Source organism: Camelus ferus, chromosome 13 (assembly GCF_009834535.1).
Source record: "Camelus ferus isolate YT-003-E chromosome 13, BCGSAC_Cfer_1.0, whole genome shotgun sequence".
In the NCBI taxonomy this organism is placed as follows: Eukaryota; Metazoa; Chordata; class Mammalia; order Artiodactyla; family Camelidae; genus Camelus; species Camelus ferus.
In genome coordinates, this window is record NC_045708.1 from 38,298,878 (window position 1) to 38,317,807 (window position 18,930).

General features: G+C 41.9%; 2 protein-coding genes across 2 annotated transcripts; both read right to left on the reverse strand.

Moving 5' to 3' along the window:
- Positions 1-231: 231 nt before the first annotated feature.
- Positions 232-7,596, reverse strand: CZIB (CXXC motif containing zinc binding protein). Its single transcript, XM_032494302.1, has 8 exons — positions 7,459-7,596; positions 7,155-7,238; positions 4,273-4,329; positions 3,849-3,930; positions 3,605-3,636; positions 2,220-2,297; positions 1,411-1,476; positions 232-485 (listed from the first exon to the last, which is right to left on the reverse strand). Exons 1-8 carry the CDS (start codon positions 7,462-7,464, stop codon positions 408-410), a joined length of 483 nt encoding a protein of 160 aa, XP_032350193.1. The 5' UTR covers positions 7,465-7,596; the 3' UTR covers positions 232-407.
- Positions 7,597-9,698: 2,102 nt separating this feature from the next.
- Positions 9,699-18,817, reverse strand: MAGOH (mago homolog, exon junction complex subunit). Its single transcript, XM_006180144.3, has 5 exons — positions 18,652-18,817; positions 16,140-16,198; positions 14,904-15,014; positions 11,009-11,091; positions 9,699-9,952 (listed from the first exon to the last, which is right to left on the reverse strand). Exons 1-5 carry the CDS (start codon positions 18,737-18,739, stop codon positions 9,853-9,855), a joined length of 441 nt encoding a protein of 146 aa, XP_006180206.1. The 5' UTR covers positions 18,740-18,817; the 3' UTR covers positions 9,699-9,852.
- Between the last annotated feature and the right edge of the window lie 113 nt (positions 18,818-18,930).

Below are 18,930 nucleotides of genomic sequence, written 5' to 3' on the forward strand. Positions count from 1 at the left end.
TAGCATCGTCCCAGGCTCAGCTGCCCTTTGTACCAATGGCCTTGACACCCTTGGTCCCCTGGGTTGGCCTGTGCACTCAAGTGCTGGAGAGCCCTTAGGGGCTTTGTGCACCTGCATACTTTGCAAATTAGATCAGGCTAAGATCCTGTATTGTGGGAAGGTGCCACGAAGCCGTCAGAGACCTCCAACATGCATTCTAACTTGTGAAGGGGGTGGCTGTTCAGGCACCAGTGTAGCACAAACAGGAGCTTTATTGGTAGGGATCGGGAAGCTGTGGCAGAGCCCAGCCTGCAGGCTGTGAGGGCCTGGACAGCTGCCAGGGGATGAGGGTTGAAGGGACCAGCCTCTGCTACTTGGGGCACATTGTCCCTTTTCAGTTCCTAGAGGCAAGTGTACGGGAGGAGGGTTCAGCACTTCACAAACTGGTGGGTGACTTCGTAGATTCCCACAGACTCCTGAGCCTTTTCGTCATAGTCAGTCCAGTCCTATGGGGGAAAAAAAAACGTTAGCCTCAAGAGGCAGCCTGGGACAGCACAGAGAGTGGGGAACTGGGACTGTTAAGGCCCAGCTCAGGCTCTGACTCAGACTTCACGAGCATGTCTGACCCAGGGCAGAGCCAGACTGCACAGGCCTAAATTCCTGTTCTTCTAGCTTTCTGATTTTGGGCAAGTCACTAATTTCTCTGAGCCTCAGTCTGTCCTCTATTTAAAAAAAAAAAAAAAAGGGACAACAATATGTTTTATGTTGAATATTGAAAGAATCAAATGAAGTAACACATGTAAGAGTACTCAGCACAGTGCCAGGCGCCTATGAGAGCTCAGTAAAGCCAGTTAGGTTACTCCTAGGTGCTATGCAAATCAAATGTTTTTATCCTTCCTTCCTTTGAGGCCTGACCACAGCTTTCCTTATCTGCAAGGCAGTAACATGTCCAGGAATACAGTAGATTCTTGTTATTCACGGTAGTTTTGTTCTACAAAGTCCCCACAAACACTGAATCAGTGAACACTGCTCCCGGAGAAATATAGGGTTAGGTTCCTGGGAGCATCTGATCATATTTTCTTCAACTGATCAATACATAACTTTGTTTCATGTATGTTTCTGTTTAAAAACACCTTATTTAATACATGCATTGATTCATTAATACTAAATTCATGGCCAACAGTACTGTATCTTATGCCTAAACAATGCTCATCGAATATATATTTTCTCTATAAGGCAAGTCCTGGCCTTCCTGCGTGGGGACGCTAGGTAGCACTTCAGCACTACACCTGGGGTTATCTTGGACGCCAAAACCACCAACAAAAGGCACAGAAGTGCAGAGTCAGCTTCCCACTGAAGAGCCTTGTTCACCTAAAAGGCAATTTCCACCAGGTACCCTATAGATCCCTGTAAGGCCCCCAAGTCCCCTACCTTCTCCTGCAGATTAATGTCACTGAAGACTGTCCCCGATTCCACACCCTCGGCAGCAAACCCGGCCTGCAGGCGACAGGAAGGCAGCAGTTAATCTGAGGGAAAGGAGGGTCTGGCATGCCAGACCTGGCCAGGGAACTGGTCCTTCTCACAACACCTGTGGGATGGGGGACAGAGACGCAGTGTGAGCCGCTGTTCTGGAATAATGACTTGAGCTTCCAGGACCCGGCAGGCTGAGCTGCCCTGAGGCTAGAGTGGTTTCTCCAAATTAGAACCCTGGACTAGAAGGCAGGAGATGTAGGGTAAATCCTTCTACTACCCTTGATTTTCTGAATGACCCTGGGCATGTCACCTCCCACTCTGGATCTCAGTTTTCTTACTTATGAAATGGGGCTGACAATACTGTCTCCTCTGCCTACCTCACAGAGCTGCGAGGTGAAAACGCTACACAAATAAAGTGGCACGAGGGCAGGAGCACTGGCTCTGCAGTCAGACAGACAGAACTGGATTCAAATTACAGCTCCCCACTTACTAACTGTGTTACCCTAGGCAAGGTGCAAAATCTCTAAAGTTCTTTCCTCATCTGAAAAATAGGATGAATAACTAACTTCACAGGCATACTGTGAGTATAAGTGAGGTAACGTTTAAAGTAACGAGCCTGGTGCCAAACATATGTTAAATGCTTAAAAAATAATAATTATTCTTAGAAAGGAGAACTATTAGTCTGTGGTCTATGAAGGAAGCAAAGTTCTGCTGTCACTTCGTATATGCCCTCCCCAATAACACAGGTTCCCCAGGAAGACACACACCTGGGGCTGGAAATCAACCGGTTCAAGTCCTCGGCACTCAAACTCTACTATCGTCTTGAATTTCTCATTGTCTTCAGCCTAGAAAGGAAATGTGTTGAGGAGGTAGGCCCAACCAGGCCGTCAGGGTGATCCCAATGCCCCTGCAAGCCCAGAATGGGACTCAGGAGCAACTCATCCCCTTCTGGAAGAAACCTGCCTTGGCACCTGCTCACCACGAGACATGGATGCTGGAGAACAGAGTGTGGGCTCTAGGGTCGGGATGCCTGGATGTGACCTCAGACAGAGTTCTGTCGCTCTTCCTCCCTGGGCCTAAGATCGTCAAACAGAGCTGAGGAAGCTCTGTTTCCTACAGGTTTATTGTGAGAATCTGAACTAGGTGTAAAGGACCCGACACTATGCTCAATGAATGGTAGATAAAATTACCATTATGTAACTTTAACATTAAGCTACAAAGATCATCCAAAGGGTCCCAGTACACTTAGCTGTGGCCTTTGGCTAACCATCTGCCAGGCTGTCAAGGCAGGGGCTGACTTAAAGCCTTTGAAATGGGATTTGTTCATGGAGGGTGCTCACCTCTGAGCAGGGTGGTACAGCTAGGAAATTCACACCTGCCTGAGCCCTGGGCCCAGAGATGCCAAGGACCGCACCCACACTTTCATTCCCCTTCTGTCATGCTTCCTGCATACCAACCATGCGCCTGGCTGGGGTGGGGGCACTTCTCTGTTGGTCCTGGTTTGCTTTCTGTTTGCTAGTCTATCTCTACAGTAGATTATGATTTCCTTGAGGGCAAGTCCTTATGTGATTTCTCCCTTTAACTTCAGGACAAAGCTGAGGATTTGGCATAAATCAGACATTTTTCAAAAATACCATATAAGGAATGGATGAATACAAGTAACTGCCTTTCTTTAAACACAGAGACCCAAAGCATACACTCCCTCCCTCACCTCTGGACTAATCTATTATGCTGTAACATATAAATACCTAATAACATCAACAATATCAAGGATGGCATGCACCATTCAAAGCACTGTCCCACCCATGGTTTCAGAGAAGGCTTACTAGTCCCCCAAGACATAGATAAGGTGAGTGCTTCCAGTGTTGGAGCCTGAGTGGCCAGGTTGGGTCAGAAGTCCCTCGAGCTCCCACCGCCCAGCAATTATAAGAAGGCACTACTATAGCCTGTTTATGAGTCCTTTTCCTACCCAATCACTCAGTCAGTGTAAGGTGAATAAATGACTGATAGAGTGAATGAATGAAAAAGTACTTGATATAAGTCAGTCCCATGGCAGGTCGGTCTGGTGCAAATATAATTCTAGAACCCAGGCTTCCTAGATCCCAGCCTCGATCTAATCCCACTGTGCCTGCCACTGCAGCCGGAAACTTACATTGTAAGATTTGATGGTGCTGCTCAAAATGTCTGAAAGGTAAAAGAGAAGACAAAGTTGATTTGGGTTCATACCCTGGCCCCATCCAGGTGCCCAAGTGTGGCTCTGGGTAAGAAAGAGTCTGCCGCAGAAGCTTGAGTACCTCAGGTCTGGGTCTACCATAGGTAACATGAGCCTGCTTTTGCTCTGATACCAGGAAGCTGTGGGGCAGCCTGGCAGAGCCCAGTATCCATGGCCTACCTACCGATGGAGTTTTCCCTTGAACACAGCTTGCACTTCTGGACCATAGAGGCGCTGCCACGGCCTCCCTTCAATGCCACGCTATCCTGGCAAGGAGTAAACAGGACCTCTAGTCACATGTCAGTTACATACAAGGATCCTCAGGAGACCCAATCCTACCACCTATTATCCAGTTGAAGAGACCAAGACCTAGAGAGGGGTGAGCAACTTGCTAGGATAAGAATCCTAGGGAGGCTTCTTGAGGCTGAGGAAAGGACATCCCCTTGATTGTGAATTCTGCCTCACTTCCCAGTGTTGAACACACCAATGCTTGCCCTCCCAAACCACAAAAAGCAAGAGGCAGAGATCAGAGAGGTTAGGGCCACAAATCCCTCCCCAGAAGCATGTGTGTGTTTGGGTGTGGGTATAGTGGTGGGGAGAGCAATTACCATCAGCCGAATATATTGCCACTTCTCAGAAATCTCGCCACAGTTGCCACATTTCATCTTAGGGGAGGAAAAGCAGTATTAGTAAAGTAGTTGGCTCAGTTGGGCAGATGCCGAGGGAAGGGTAAGAACAGTGTGAGGTGGGCAAGCTTATAACCTTGTCAGCAGTCTTACCTCATCCTTACAACCAGCTCCACTAAGGACATAACCAGACTTATCTTTGGGCAAAGAACAGGTCAAAATGTTTCTTACATTGGCGTGCTCGCCCTCCTGTAAGAAGTGCCCAGTCTGGCTAGGGGTTCAAGTGCTCATGCAGTACAGAAATGGCCTCAAAGCCCCCCATCCCTGTTGGGTTAGGAGCTTCCTCTCTGTTCTCACAGGCCCTGTAGGTTTGCTGTGAAAGTATTTATCACTCTGTTGCTACTCTATTTCTTTGTCTTCTTCTCTAGACTGGGCTTTTTTAAGCCAAATAATATCAATTCCTCAAAAAAGCCCAGGCACTCGGGCTTCAAAATATTTGGCAATAAAGGTGGGCAGAAGGCTTCCTAAAAAAGATAAGGCTTTTGTCAGGTACTGAATGCTGGGATTTAGACTAAAAGGAAAACAGAGAAGCTCTGGGATCTGGGAGAGTGAAGGGCCTCAAACTGCTCTGTTACGATGAGGACCTCTGTAGACCATGCCACCAGCATACCAGATGTGAAAGAAAAACACTGCCTGCCATATCAGCAAACAAAGGCTGCTGCAGCCATCAAGCCAACAGCCACTACCACCGCCCCAGCAGTGAGCCCAAGGGAACTGAGGATGGAGACAAATAGGCTGTCTGGTGCCAAGCCCTCAGGCACTGCAGCCGCCCTCAACCGTGGGTGGAATCAGGATGGGAAAGAACAAGACACTGGCTCTAGATAGCTAAGGTGCATATCAAAGGAATGATTTCAGTGAGCCCACATAAGACAAGTCACTATAAACCTCCTAGAAGAAAACATAGGCAAAACATTCTGACATAAATCTTAGCAATGTTCTCCTAGGGCAACCTACCCAGGCAATAGAAATAAAAGCAAAAATAAACAAATGGGACCTAACTAAACTTACAAGCTTTTGCACAGCAAAGAAAACTATAAATGAAACAAAAAGACAACCTACGGGATGGAAGAAAATATTTGTAAAATGATGCAACTGACAAAGCTTAATTTCCAGAATATACAAACAGCTCACACAACTCAACAACAAAAAAACCAACAACCCGATCAATAAATAGGCAGAAGACCTAAACAAGCGTTTCTCTGATGAAGACTTACAAATGGTCAATAGGCATATGAAAAAATGCTCAATAACACTAATTACAAGAGAAACGCAAATCAAAAACTTCAATGAGGTATCACCTCGCACCAGTCAGAATGGCCATCACTAAAAAGTCCACAAATGATGAATGCTGGAGAGTGTGGGGACAAAAGGGAACCCTCCTACACAGCTGGTGAAAATGTAGTTTGGTGCAGCCATTATGGAGGACAGTATGGAGATTCCTTAAAAAACTAAAATAGCCTTACTCTATGATCCAACAATCCCACTCTGGGGCATACATCCAGAGGAAACGCTAATTCAAAAAGACACATGCACCGTAATGTTCATAGCAGCATGATTTACAATAGTCAATACATGGAAGCAACCTAACTGTCCATCAACAGACGACTGGATAAATGGAGTACTACTCAGCCATAAAAAAGAATAAAATAATGCCATTTACAGCAACATGGATGGACATGGAGACTGTCATACTAAGTGAAGTAAGCCAGAAAGAGAAAGAAAAATACCATATCACTTATATGTGGAATCTAAAAAAAATGACACAAATGAACTTACAAAATAGAAAAAGACTTACAGAAATAGAAAACAAACTTATGGTTACCAGAGGGTAAGTGGAGGGGTGGAGGGATAAATTGTGAGTTTGGGATTTGCAGATACTAACTACTATATATAAAATAAGCAAACAATAAGTTTCTACTGTACCGCACAGGGAACTATATTTATATCTTGTAATAGCCTCTAATGAAAAAGAACATGAAAAAGAATATGTGTATGTATAACTGAATCACTGTGCTGTATACCAGAAATTAACACATTGTAAACTGACTATACTTCAATAAAAATAAATATAACAAAAGAAAAAGAAAAAAACCAATAAGCCCAGACTCTTGCATCTTCCTATACACAGAAAAGCACTAAATTCATTATCTTGAGATATCTGTTTTTCCTTAATTAACAGTAAACTTTTGATGTTCCAACTATCTGGTCTTTGTTGCAAAACTCCTACATATCCTGGCTCCTCCTTTACCTCGTGGGAGTAGTCCCTCAGAGCTATTTGAGAAGCTGCCTCCCTGGCTTGAAATCCTCAGAAAGTCCACCGAATAAAACAATTCTCAACTTGAAGGTTGTGTATTTTCTTCAATGGACACAGATTTCCAATACTGGATGGGGAAGTAAGGGTGGAGCCATGTACACAATTAAACCACCTCACAATAATAAAACCTAATCAACAAGTAAAAAAGAAGGTGAAATTATTTTTACTAAATAATCACAAGATCTCTTTCAAGTTGCCTCTCCTATAGTGTGTTTACATATCATGAAATATTTAACGGAGGGAAAAATTACAAAAGGAATCCCAAGACACTGCCAGTTAAGAATTAGCCAACAAGCTTAATAAAGCAAACATAAAATTCTACCCAGAAGAAAAGAGAACATTTAATAATCAAACACATCTGGTCCTGCAGGAGAGAAACCTCCCCTTCACTACTAGATCAGGATGGGAAAACCTCACCTGGCCCGCCCCCACCCGGAGCCTCCAAGCGTCTACAGCTTAGACGTCTAGAGCCCCGCCCCTCCAGCCTTACCCTCAGGTACCACCGGAAGTCCTCGCCCACCGGCCGGAGGTTGGTGACATTCTCCAGCGTGGCTTTGAGCTGCAGCGCGATTTTCTGAGGAGGAATGCCAGGGCGACTGCATCAAACAGCGCCTGCGCAGCCCCAGGCCTAGCCCCTGCCCCGCCCCTACCCTCCCCTTTCGAGCTCTGCCTCCCCGCTACTTCTCAGCGCGAGCCCACTCCCCTAATTTCCTCCTGGCGCGAGCCCCTGCCTGCCTTCCAGGTCCTCGCCACCTCCCAGCCCCTGCCTTGGAGGCGGTTCGCCACTGCCTTACCCCCATAGTGGCCCGGGCCGGCGGCGTTGTCTGTGGCCGCTGCTTTCCGGCCTGTCGTAAACGGCGGGCGCCGCCTGCGCACCCTCGGTGCGGGTTCGGGGCGGAGTTTGGGGTGGGGGGTCTCCGCGAGCTGTTCCCTCTCCCGCGCACCTGGCTTTTTGTTTTGGGCAAAGTGAACCTGTGGAGGTCGCGGGGTCCGCAATTACTCGATGCTCAGACCCGCGGAAGGCTGCCCCCAGCAATCGGTAATTCCAGATACTGAACACCGATCTCGTGCCAGCACTAAGCTAGTCTGAGGGATACCTCAGCGAAGAAGACAGTCCCTGCCGGAAACCTCTGCCAGGACTTCTTCCTGCCTTTCAGTTCTTTCCTGGCCCCTCACTACTCTGCCTTCCCTCACCCAACCTCGCGGTTGATCCCTGCCTGCCCTCTGCGGCTTAGACCACGTCCGTTCAGCTTGCCCAGGGTCGGCTTCACAAATTTGGGAGATGGGACCTTTTTCTTTTTTAAACTGCTCCTTACTCTTTCCTCCCTGAGACCTTTCAGACGGTCGCCCCGTGTGCAAGTCCTCACTGTGGTCCCCAAGACTGAACACTTCCCTTCAGCAGGCTTTTTTCTGGGTTCTTGGCTTATTCTTACACATTTACTGAGCCTTGTTTTACCTGTGGTCTTGTCCAGGGCACATTTGAGAGCATACAGAAGCTGTGAGCATGTTACAAGGAACAGCGTATTTGAGTCTTTTATAGCCTGGTGAGATCTACTTTCTGTGAAATTTGGAGTGACTCCTTAGGATGTCTAATTTACCACAAACTTACTTCGTTGCCCCCCAAGTACCTTTCTGTAGCAGAGGGGACACTGGAGTCAGGAACCTTGACATCTCAGGTCCCAGATTTGCACCTTTTGACCAAAATAAAATCACACAACTGAGAGTTGTGAGTTAAGTTTTATTTGGGGTAAAATAAGGACAACAGCCCGGGAGACAGCATTTCAGATAGCTCTGAGTAACTGCTCTGAAGAGGCAGGGGGAGCTCAGTATCATATATGATTTTAGTGGACAGTGGTTACATACAGTCAAGCAGCACACACTTAGGCAGAGCCTTGCTGCTAGTCATGAGGAGCAGGTGTCGCCATTAATGATTTTAGTGCTTTTCTAGATTTGAGGAGACGTAAGAATTTGGGCTCATAAAATATTTTGAAAATATCTATCTGAAGGCCTATTCTGCCAGTTTTCCCAGAGCAGAGTGCCTCATTCCTGATCTCCACCCTGAACTTTTAGGGAGTGAAGGTCAGCGGCTGCAGCGGCTCATGATTTTATCCAGAGGTAGATAGCAAGTGCCAATTTTTAGTTGGCACACCTAACTTACTGCCCTATAATCTTTGAGGGAGGCAAAGTAGAGCACTGGCCTAGGAGTCATGATTTAGGACCTGTCCCAAGTTGGTCTTGCAGGATGTGAGCTTAGCTTGATCACTTCCCCTCAGTCAAATGAGACTTATCAAGATCCAGTTCATTTCAGCACCCACAATGTGTTCAGCAATCTGCCTCACTAAGGAAGCCATGCAATTTAGCAACAAGAAAAAGTTCCTACAGATCCACCTGCTGAACAAATTCCCACTCTGTACAAACTATGTCTCACTTCTTAATGGCTGTTGGCAAGCTGATTTTAAAATGAGTTATTGGAAAAATTTTCTGAGACCAGGCATTTTATTGCTTACAGTGTAATAAACCAAAGTATTTTCCCCCATACAGAAGTAGCTACAGATGTAGCTATAAAGGTGATTAAAAAACCCAACCTCAATTATATCTCTATAAAACTGGATGAAAAAGACACTAACCACAATACCATTTCACATCTAAAAAATTAACAATACTTCATTAATACCAAACATCCAGTGTTCAAATTTCCTTAATGATGTCATTTTACATTTCCTAAATCATGATCCAAATAGGGTCCAAACATTGTACTGATTATGTCTCTCAAATCTCCTTTAATGTACAGGTTTCCACTCCACCTCCATTTATTTTATGTTTGCAGCTTATTTATTGAAGAAATCAGATTCGTTGTTCTGGAGTTTCCTCTGGATACTGATTGAATTTCCACTGTATTTTTTAGCATGTTTCTCTATTTTCTTATTTCCTATAAACTGGTTATGTGTACGGAGTTGATTCAATTTTTGGCAATACCTCACATAGGATGTTAGTGTTAAAAAGTAATTGAAAAGAGTACATGTTCAGGTCTTTAAATACAATAAAAACTGCTTTTGTTATGTTTTTATTAAAGATATTCACTTATAGTTCATTAAAAAATTGCCCTGATATACACAAAAATGTCCTCATAATGGTAATTAAAAGCAGCTACTCCCACCCCCCCTTGTGTCCACACACCAATATTCAATTTAGATTGGCTTAATCTTGAAGTGTAATCCAATAAGACTGAAGACCAAACACTTCAGGTCCTGGACAAGATAATAAAATACTCGTAAGCCTTCTGGATCCCTAAAATGTAAGAGGAAAAAAATACTTTAAAAGCTGAGGAAAAAAATACCATTTAATAACCCAGATTATTTACATACCAATATTCCTCATAAAGGTATTTACAGAATTAAATCTTTCAAAACAATCAAGTGTCCAAAAAGAAGAAAAAGGCTATATGCTATATATTAAAATGGAATATTATGAGGTCATTTGAAATGTTAAGGTTTTTTTTTAATGAGGAAATGCTCATATCATTTTAAGTGGAAAAAAATCATGATTAAAATAATAGACTGTTGATCTCAATTACATTTTTTTTGTGCTTTTAAAAGACTACATTTTTTTTAAAGCACAGAAAAAAGACAAGAAATAAAGATTAATGGTTATCTAATTGCAGTTTATGGGTGATTTTCCCCTTTCTACTTTTCTACATTTCCTGTATTTTCTACTATGAGCATGCATTACTTTCAGAATTAGGAAAACTTCTTTTTTAAGATGTAGTACTAAGTTGGACCCAGAGGCCGAAGATTATTATGGCATAACTGGCTAAGAACAAGTAGACTGTCCAAAGGAAGACAATCATGCCCAAAAGGTACTAAAAGTGACCTGTATCTAATCCTAAATCCTCAATGCACAAGTGCCAAAGAGGTTGCCAAATTCTAAGACTCTTTGTGGCATATAGGTTCATGTCTCAACTTTATAATTTATCCTATTAACAAAATGACTTTTAAACTGATATTCTAAGTCATTTAAAGTTTCACCAAAGTCAGACTTTCACTTGTTTTGGTGTATTTCATTTTCTGTTCTGGCTAGATTCTTACCCACTTTGGCTGCTCCTATGCATAAAGGTATTTACAGAATTAAATCTTTGAAAACACTGAGAAGTTCTGATTAGCAATGTTTGAATACTATACCAAAAGCAATAGGAACAAGCCGTTGAAAATAATATGGAGGGGACAAAGCTGGCCCCTTCTGTTGCACTTATACCAGATGTTACCACAATGGTCCCAATTTGGTTAAAGGTTTCATATCAATCTGCTCTAAAACAGACATATCTGGTTATAAGGATCGTGTACCTACTTGGATTGATTGACATCAATAAGGGAACCAATTTTTGATGTTGTGAAAGAAATGTGTTCATCTCCAATGACGATTTCAAGCTCCTAGAAACATTAGAAGAAGACAAGCTGAATTAGATTTTTTCATCAATCACACAGAAGAAGGGTTCATCATCTGTCAAATCACACAAACTCTAATACAGATGGCCACATGAACACGACCAGTTCAATCTTAGCACTAAATCATGCTGGGGACTAAAACAAAGAGATAAATTAAATACTGGGTTAGCCCTTGAGTAGCTTACACTCTTAGATGAAGTTATGTCTGTGAGGCTCCACCCTTGGAAGAATTTACATCATGTTCTGTATACGAGCTTTCATTGTTAACAATGTGGAGTAACGTGTCTAAATGTTTTACAAATAATAAGAATCTAACTTTTTGGACAACGTGGGACAAGGAAAAAAATTCTAGATCCTGGGTTTGATCCCAGCTTTGTCACTTACTAGCTGTATGCCCTTAGGCCTCCATTTCTAGAGTGAAACAAGTACTATAAATCTTCAATTGATCAATCAGTTGGGTGGGGAAGAAGGGGTGCTATGGGACAGATCAGCAAAAACAAAGATCTCTGCCTTTCTGGGACTTCTGAGCCCTACTTCTTTTCTTTTTTCCCTCCCCATTCTTTCTGTTTTTCAGTTTTTCAGTATGAAAAGAATTCAAACAGAAAATAGAGAAAATTCTTAAGACCAATGTTCTCAACGCTCAGATTTGAAAATGTTAATATCTAGTCATACCTGTGTCAGATTTTTCTTTAAAAGAAATAAAATATTATAGATAGAGTTTACGCCCAGCTCCTGTTCCACTCTCCTTCCTGCATCCCCAGAAGTTGAGGTGTATTCTTTCCACTCATGGTTTTGGTAGTATGTTTTTAAGATTTTACATAATCATACTATATCTTTTTGCTTTTTCCATTCAACAAAGATTTTTTAAAACTTGTTTCTATTGAGTTAACGTTGGTTTATAACGTTATGTAAGTTTCATCTGTACAGTATTATATTTCTACTTCTGTATATAATATAGCATGCTCACCACCAAAAATTCAGTTTCCATCTGTCACCATACAGTTGATCCCCTTTACCCATTTTGCACCTCCCCCGTATCCTCTCCCAGCCCCTCCCCTCTGGTAACCACTGCTCTGTTCTCTGTATCTATGTTTTCTTTGGTTTGTTCATTTATTTTTTTGTTTGTTTTCAACAAAATTTTTTTGTAAATAGATCAAGTTGATTAGTTTTAAATGCTTTAGAACATTCCATTCATTCCCCTATTGAAAGTAGACTTAAGTTGCCAACTTTTGTTTCTATAAACAACACAGCAAGAACAGTCTTCCATGCATCCCCTGTACGTATGTGAAAATCTCTCTAGGAAATTCCTACAAGTAGGATAAAAGTATTTTCAACTCTGTTAGATACTACCAAATTGTTCCCTAAAATGGCTGTACCAATATTATTCCCACCAGTATATGTGAATCCCCCTTTTCTTTCTCATATCCTTTTAAAAACTTGGTGCCTTTTTTTGCTATTCTAATGGAGCTGAAATGGTATTTCACTGTTATCCTAATTTCACATTTCAAATGAAACTAAATATTTTCATAAATTTATTAGCCACTTGTTTTTCCAGTTCTATAAATTGTCTATTCCTACCCTTTACATATTCTGCCACTGGCTTATCTTTTCATTATTAATTTATAGTTCTTTATACATTCTGAAGAAACCCTTTGCCAGTTACATGTTTTCAAATGTCTTCCTCTAGGCTGTGGCTTATTTTTCAAATTTATCTTTGAATGTCTTTAGGTAAAAAGAAGTTTTAAATTTAAAGAAGTCAAATTTACCAATCTTTTCCCTTAAGGAGCTTAAAAAACTTCTCTATCCAGAAATAAAAGATAGTATTTTCTTCTAGTCAATATTTTCTTCTATATTTTAAAGTCTTGCTTTATTTCTATAAATGATCTAACTAAAAATACTTCATAAATATATTGCCAATCATCTTGGTATAATTTGTTAAACAGTCCATCCGTTTCCTACTAATTTGAAAGTCCCCATCTGTCATATACTGTTCCAAGTTCACATATTTTCATAGGTTGATGTTTCTGGGCTCTCTATTCTGTTCCAATGGTTTAGTGGTCAATTCCTGAGGCACTATCACTATATAAATGACTATAGCTTTATAAGAAATCTTCAAAATTATCTTGGCTACTCTTGCTCCTTTGATCTTCCATGAATTTAATCCCATGTTCCTAGGTTCTACGAAAAATCCTGTTGTGATTTTGATTTCAATTGGAATGAATTTATAAATTACCTTGGTGAAAATCAATAATAATACTGAGTTTTCCCATCTATAAAAATGACAGATATTTCTATGTCCTTCTATAAAGCCCCTTCCTGTAAATTTTGTACATCTTGTTAAATTTATTTCCAAGTTCTTTATAGCTTTTGTTGCTAATATGAATGGGATTTTATTTTTAATTACACTATCCAATAGGTTGTTGCTAGTGCACAGGAGTATGCACAGGACTTTTTAGTGCACAGGAGTCTTCAAAGGACTATTGTAAATGTTAAATGACTTAATGGACCTGAAACGTTTATCAATTCTAAAGCCATACACACACACACACAGTATCACTAAGAGGTATTACTAAGATCTCATGGACATATATTTAAAAATTAACTCGAGTAAGTACTGAGGATGGGATTTTTTTCACTCTTCCTCAAGAGCTGGTCCATCATTTTGAGTTGATTAGAATAAACTTACATGAGTTCTCACATGAATTTATCACTGAGCTTTTACTATACACTGGCACTATCTTAGTCGCTACAGATACAGCAGCAAAAAAAAAATATAAAATCCTCGTTTTGAAGTTTTTATGTGTATATGTATGTCTGTTGTAGTGGCGGAGGAAGAGGGATACATAAAGAAAACCAAACAAAATTTCAGACAATGATAAATGCTATGACGATAAGAATCAGATCTTATTTTTAAAAAAAATGATGGGGAAGGCATTTTAGATCAGATAGACAGTCAAGACATCACTGAGGAAGTGACATCTGAAAACCTCAATAAAAGACAGGCTTGGACAGAATATCCCAGGCAGCATGTAGCAAATGCAAAGGTCCTAAATGAAGAACAACCTAGGAGGAACAGAAGTAAGGCCAGTGAGGTTTGAACCGTGAGAGATCATGAGAATGATAAGATAAGGTGGGAGTTTGGATTTTATTTTAAATGCGGTGGGAAGCCACTGGAGAGTTTAAAATCAGTGGAATATATAAGCAAATTTAAATTTTAAAGGTTACTCTGGCTTCAGGATGGAAAAATGGGCTGTAAGGGACAAGACGAGAAACAATGAAATCAATCAGAAGTCTAGATTATAAAGGTAGCACTGAAGTGGTGAGAAGACTCTTCCCTGTGAATTCAGTCAAACATGACTGGCTTTTATTTTTTAATCACCATAATGGTCTTCAGAACAAACATGTAAGCCACAAATTTAAACACATGTACTCAGTTGCTTGCATGATTTCCCATTAGATTGTTAAAATAACTATGTTTTATTTATCTTTGTATCCTCACTCTACTTTGTCCATAGTAGTTACTTAGCAAGTGACGTGGGCAGCAAAAACTCTGAAAAGCTGGGAAGGGGTCATAAGAAAAAATTCAGAGCTGGGCTCTAGGTGGTCAGCAGCACCACTTGCTCTCCCTGATCCTCCCCGTGGGATTACTGCTTCCTTAGACCAAGGTACTGGCAATCTGCTCTGTGCGGGGCTCCACAACACACACACACATACCTGTGTGTATTCAATGTCATATGCAGAGCAGTAAACCTTATTTGTAAGATTTCTGCACTGTGGGTAGTTGCCAAAACACTCACCTGCCGGCCCACTCGGTCAGGAGGAGGCCACAGAGCATCATCCTCTTTGGTAATTTCACTGTCATCAATTATTCTCTTCAGTTCCTCCATCACGCTTTTATGTACATAAGCCTGAAAGCAAGTTATAAAGCAGAATTTAAGTTGTATCCCTAAGAAGCATCCTGACTCAGTAATGAAAGATAAAGAAGACTACTCCTGAACACGTTTTTGGCAGCTTTGCAAGTGGGAAGACATTCTGGCTTGACCTCAGCATGCCAAGAGGGCAGGGTCAGAAGTGCCCAGTGACAGCACCGCAGTCCCACACATACTGTTCACGTGGACCTACTCCTTGCCCACCTACCCAACTCATCCCTGAGCCCCAAACAAAAATCTGTGAGAAACCCTGGTTATACTTAACTAAATGACATGCTTCTGAAGAGTAGACATTTCTTTTACAATACACTTTACATACTAGTCCACTGTTTAAAAAAAAAAAGCAAGTATGCTGACATGTGTGGGTAAGCATAAAACTGACTGCTAATTAAATAGCACGAAAATATACTGGCTGTTGAGACATTTTCAAATGTGACAAAGCGGTTAAAAGGAAAAAGCCTTAATGGTGTGGTAGAAATCATGCCAAAATGGAGTACATGGGCTTGACAGAGGCAGGCTCTCTTACTAGCAGGGATAACTATGAACAAGCTCCATAATTAATATCTGGGCCTTCACTGTCTTGTCTGTAAAGGGTATATAATATTCACAAAGGCTTACAATAAAGGTTAAATAAGACCACAGATGCCATGCCTGGCATCTGACATGCATTCAATGATGCTAACTGCTTTTTCACGCTCGCTTTCCCCCATTCAAATAAAAATTAAAAGACCTCTATTGAGTGCTGGGTTCCAGGGAATACAGCAAACTTTTGAGGGGTGAGGGTGGTTCCTGTTTTTGCAGATGAAGAAACTGAGACTTATCAAGTTCAACCAGGAAATTTGTCCAAGGTCACATGGTTAGTAAGTAGCATATTCAGGGTTCAACCCCAAATCTGCAAGACTTCAAATGATTACCAGTAACTGATTCAGCATTGTGAAAGAACGTAGAAACTAAAAAAAAAGATCTGACAAAAACCTTAGAAGCTGTCTACCAACATGTCTATACTTCTCTAGTCTTTATCTTTCAATACTACTCCCAGAAAGAACAAAAACAAGACAAAAGGCTAAATGGTAGTAAATGAAAGGCTCTCAGAAGGCTCATTACCTCTTTTCTGATCATGACATCATTTTTATAATTGCTGTTGTTGGCATATCTCAATTTCCCTGTGAGAGGCAAAAAACAAGTTCAGTGTATAATAAAAACATGAATAAAGCATCATTAGCAAGACTATCAACTGTTGCTTAAAATGTATCCTAACTTTCCCTTCAAAGTATCTAACAGATTTACTATTTACACCTTTGGTATTCCAACAATATTAGTCTTCTCAGTTTTTCACTTTAGCTTATTAAATAGACTTCCAATAAAAAAATACAGCTGACACTGAATTAGAGTGCCTGCAAAAGGCAGCTCAGGTGTGATAAAACAACAGACTCTTGTCACCAGCAAATCATATCTCTGCAGGTTAATGTCCTCAGCTGAAAACAGGACTAGTAATTGGTAACTTAACACACACATGGCCTCCAGAGGCTCAAATGAGTTATGAAAGCATTTCTGAAAACTGTAAAATGCTGTTTACATATATTATCATGTGACTGTGCAAAACTCTGATCTATTCCTGTGATGGAAAAGTTGTGGTTTTGTTATAAAGCACATCTGGTATACAAGGCCCTTTGTGCATATTGGCATTCCACAGGCTAATCTGGGTATATATGGTGGATACAAAAGAGAAGATAAAAGGGAAGAGATATTTTTTTTCCCTGTAGAATATAAGACACACTAAAAAGAGCCAAATCAACTGATGCCTCACTACTCTGCCTCTCTGCCACATCTCTCTCCTTTCAGTTCATTCTCCATACAGTAGACAAAGCGATGTAGTAACAAATGGATCTGATTAGATTACTCTAGTATTTTGACACAGACAATGGCTTCCCACTGCCTTCTTGATAAAATCCAACTTCCTCAACATGGCTTACTGCTAAGCTAAGCTCCTTTCCAGGCTCACTCTTACAATAGTCCTCTCTCACATAGCTGGAGTTAATCAAACTACAGTTGACCCTTAAACAACATGGGAATTAGGGGAGCCTACTCTGCAGTCAAAAATCCGGGTGTAACAGAGTCAGCCCTCTGAATCTGCAGTTCCTCCTGCATCTACAGTTCTGCAGTCTAGGATTCAACCAACTGTGGATCACGCAGTACTATAGTGTTTATTGTTAGAAAAAACTCATATATAAGTGGACCCACACAGTTCAAATCTATATTGTTTAAGGGTCAAATGTACTTGGTCTCTGCCTGAAACATCCCATGCACTTTTTGGTTTTCAGCCTCTTTATTGTTAATGCTGTTCAAAATGCCTTCTTGACTTTCATCTGCCTAACCAACTTCTACACATTACTAAAGACTCACTCACACACACACACACACCCTTCCCCATGTCATTTTATGCAGGAGGCCTTTTCTGACCCTCAGGCTAAGTGCCTTCTTTCTGCTCCTAGAGTCCTTTCTATTTCTTTCTTACAGCACCTAATACACTGTTTTGTCACTGTCAACAGCTCTATCTCCTTTACAACGGGGGCTTGTCAGATTCATCTTTGTGCCCGCATTTAGTGAAGGTTTTCTGTCATCTTTGATTCCCTTTCCTTCACCATACTGGCCCCTCCCCAGATCCTATCAACCAACAAAGTCCTATTGGTTCTGCCTCCAACAGTATTCTAAATCCTTCTCTCTACTAACACTCTAGTCACAATCAACATCCCTTTTGTCTTGACAGTTGTTAACTGTCTCCTAATAAGTAGCCCTGTTTCCATCCTTGCCCATTCTGCGCCTAATAATTAAAATACTTTTTCAAGAACAGGTTACAACTCTTCTCGGCTTAAAATTTCCCAACTGTTTCCTGCTGCACTTAGAATAAAATCCAAACGCTACCATGGCCTATGAAGACCTACGTGGTGTAACCCCTCCCTACTTAACCGACATCATCTCCTACTATTCTCCTTGGAGTTCACTACTCTTAAGCTACACTGGCCACCTGAAATGCGCCTAGCTCATTCCTGCTCTACAGCCTTGTCACTTGTTACTCCCTCTATCTACAATACTCTTCTTCCCGATCGTAACAAGGCTGGCTCCTTATCAGAGTTCAGTTCAAACATCTCCTTTCCAGAGTTCTCCAATAGCCACCCTTTCTAAAAGCAGCCCACCAGCATTATTATGTTTTGTTTTATTTTATTTATCATTTTGTTTTATTTTGTGACCATTCCTCATTATCTCGAATCTTCTTTTTTGTTTACGATCTCTCTCCCAGAACTCGAATACAAGTTCCACGAGAGAGGAAGCTTGCCTATCGTTCAGTCCTGTACCCTAGATTGTGCCTGCCACAAGGCAAGCGTTCAAGTAATGTTTGTTAAATAAAGCATTATGGTCAAAACGTCACTAAACAGGAGTCCCTGGACGCTCAAAGAAAAAACCAGTGGGGCAGACACAGGATCGTTCCTTCCAAATCAGCGCCTCTCGGCTACCAGTCCCTTCCTCCTGCAGTTCCTCGCACATTCCGGACTCCCGGCCTCCTTCACTCGCCCGCCCCCAGGACTAGTCCTCCCCAGGGACGCGAGGCTTCTCTCACCGTCGGGTCGGAACTCAAACTCCAGGAATTCGTGGCCGAACTTGCCCTTGTGACCCACGTAGTAACGTAGATAGAAGTCACTCTCCATGGCTCGCGAAAGGCAACTTTAACAGCAAACCTCACCACCGCCGTACGCGCCCGATACTGACGTTTACGGCGGCGCGCGGAAGTGACGTCAGACGACGCTGCAGCTGGTCGTGGCCAGATCCCTTTCTGCCCCGTCCGGCGACGGGGACAAGGTGGCTCCGCCCCTCCGGGCGGGAACGGAGTCTCTTCCGC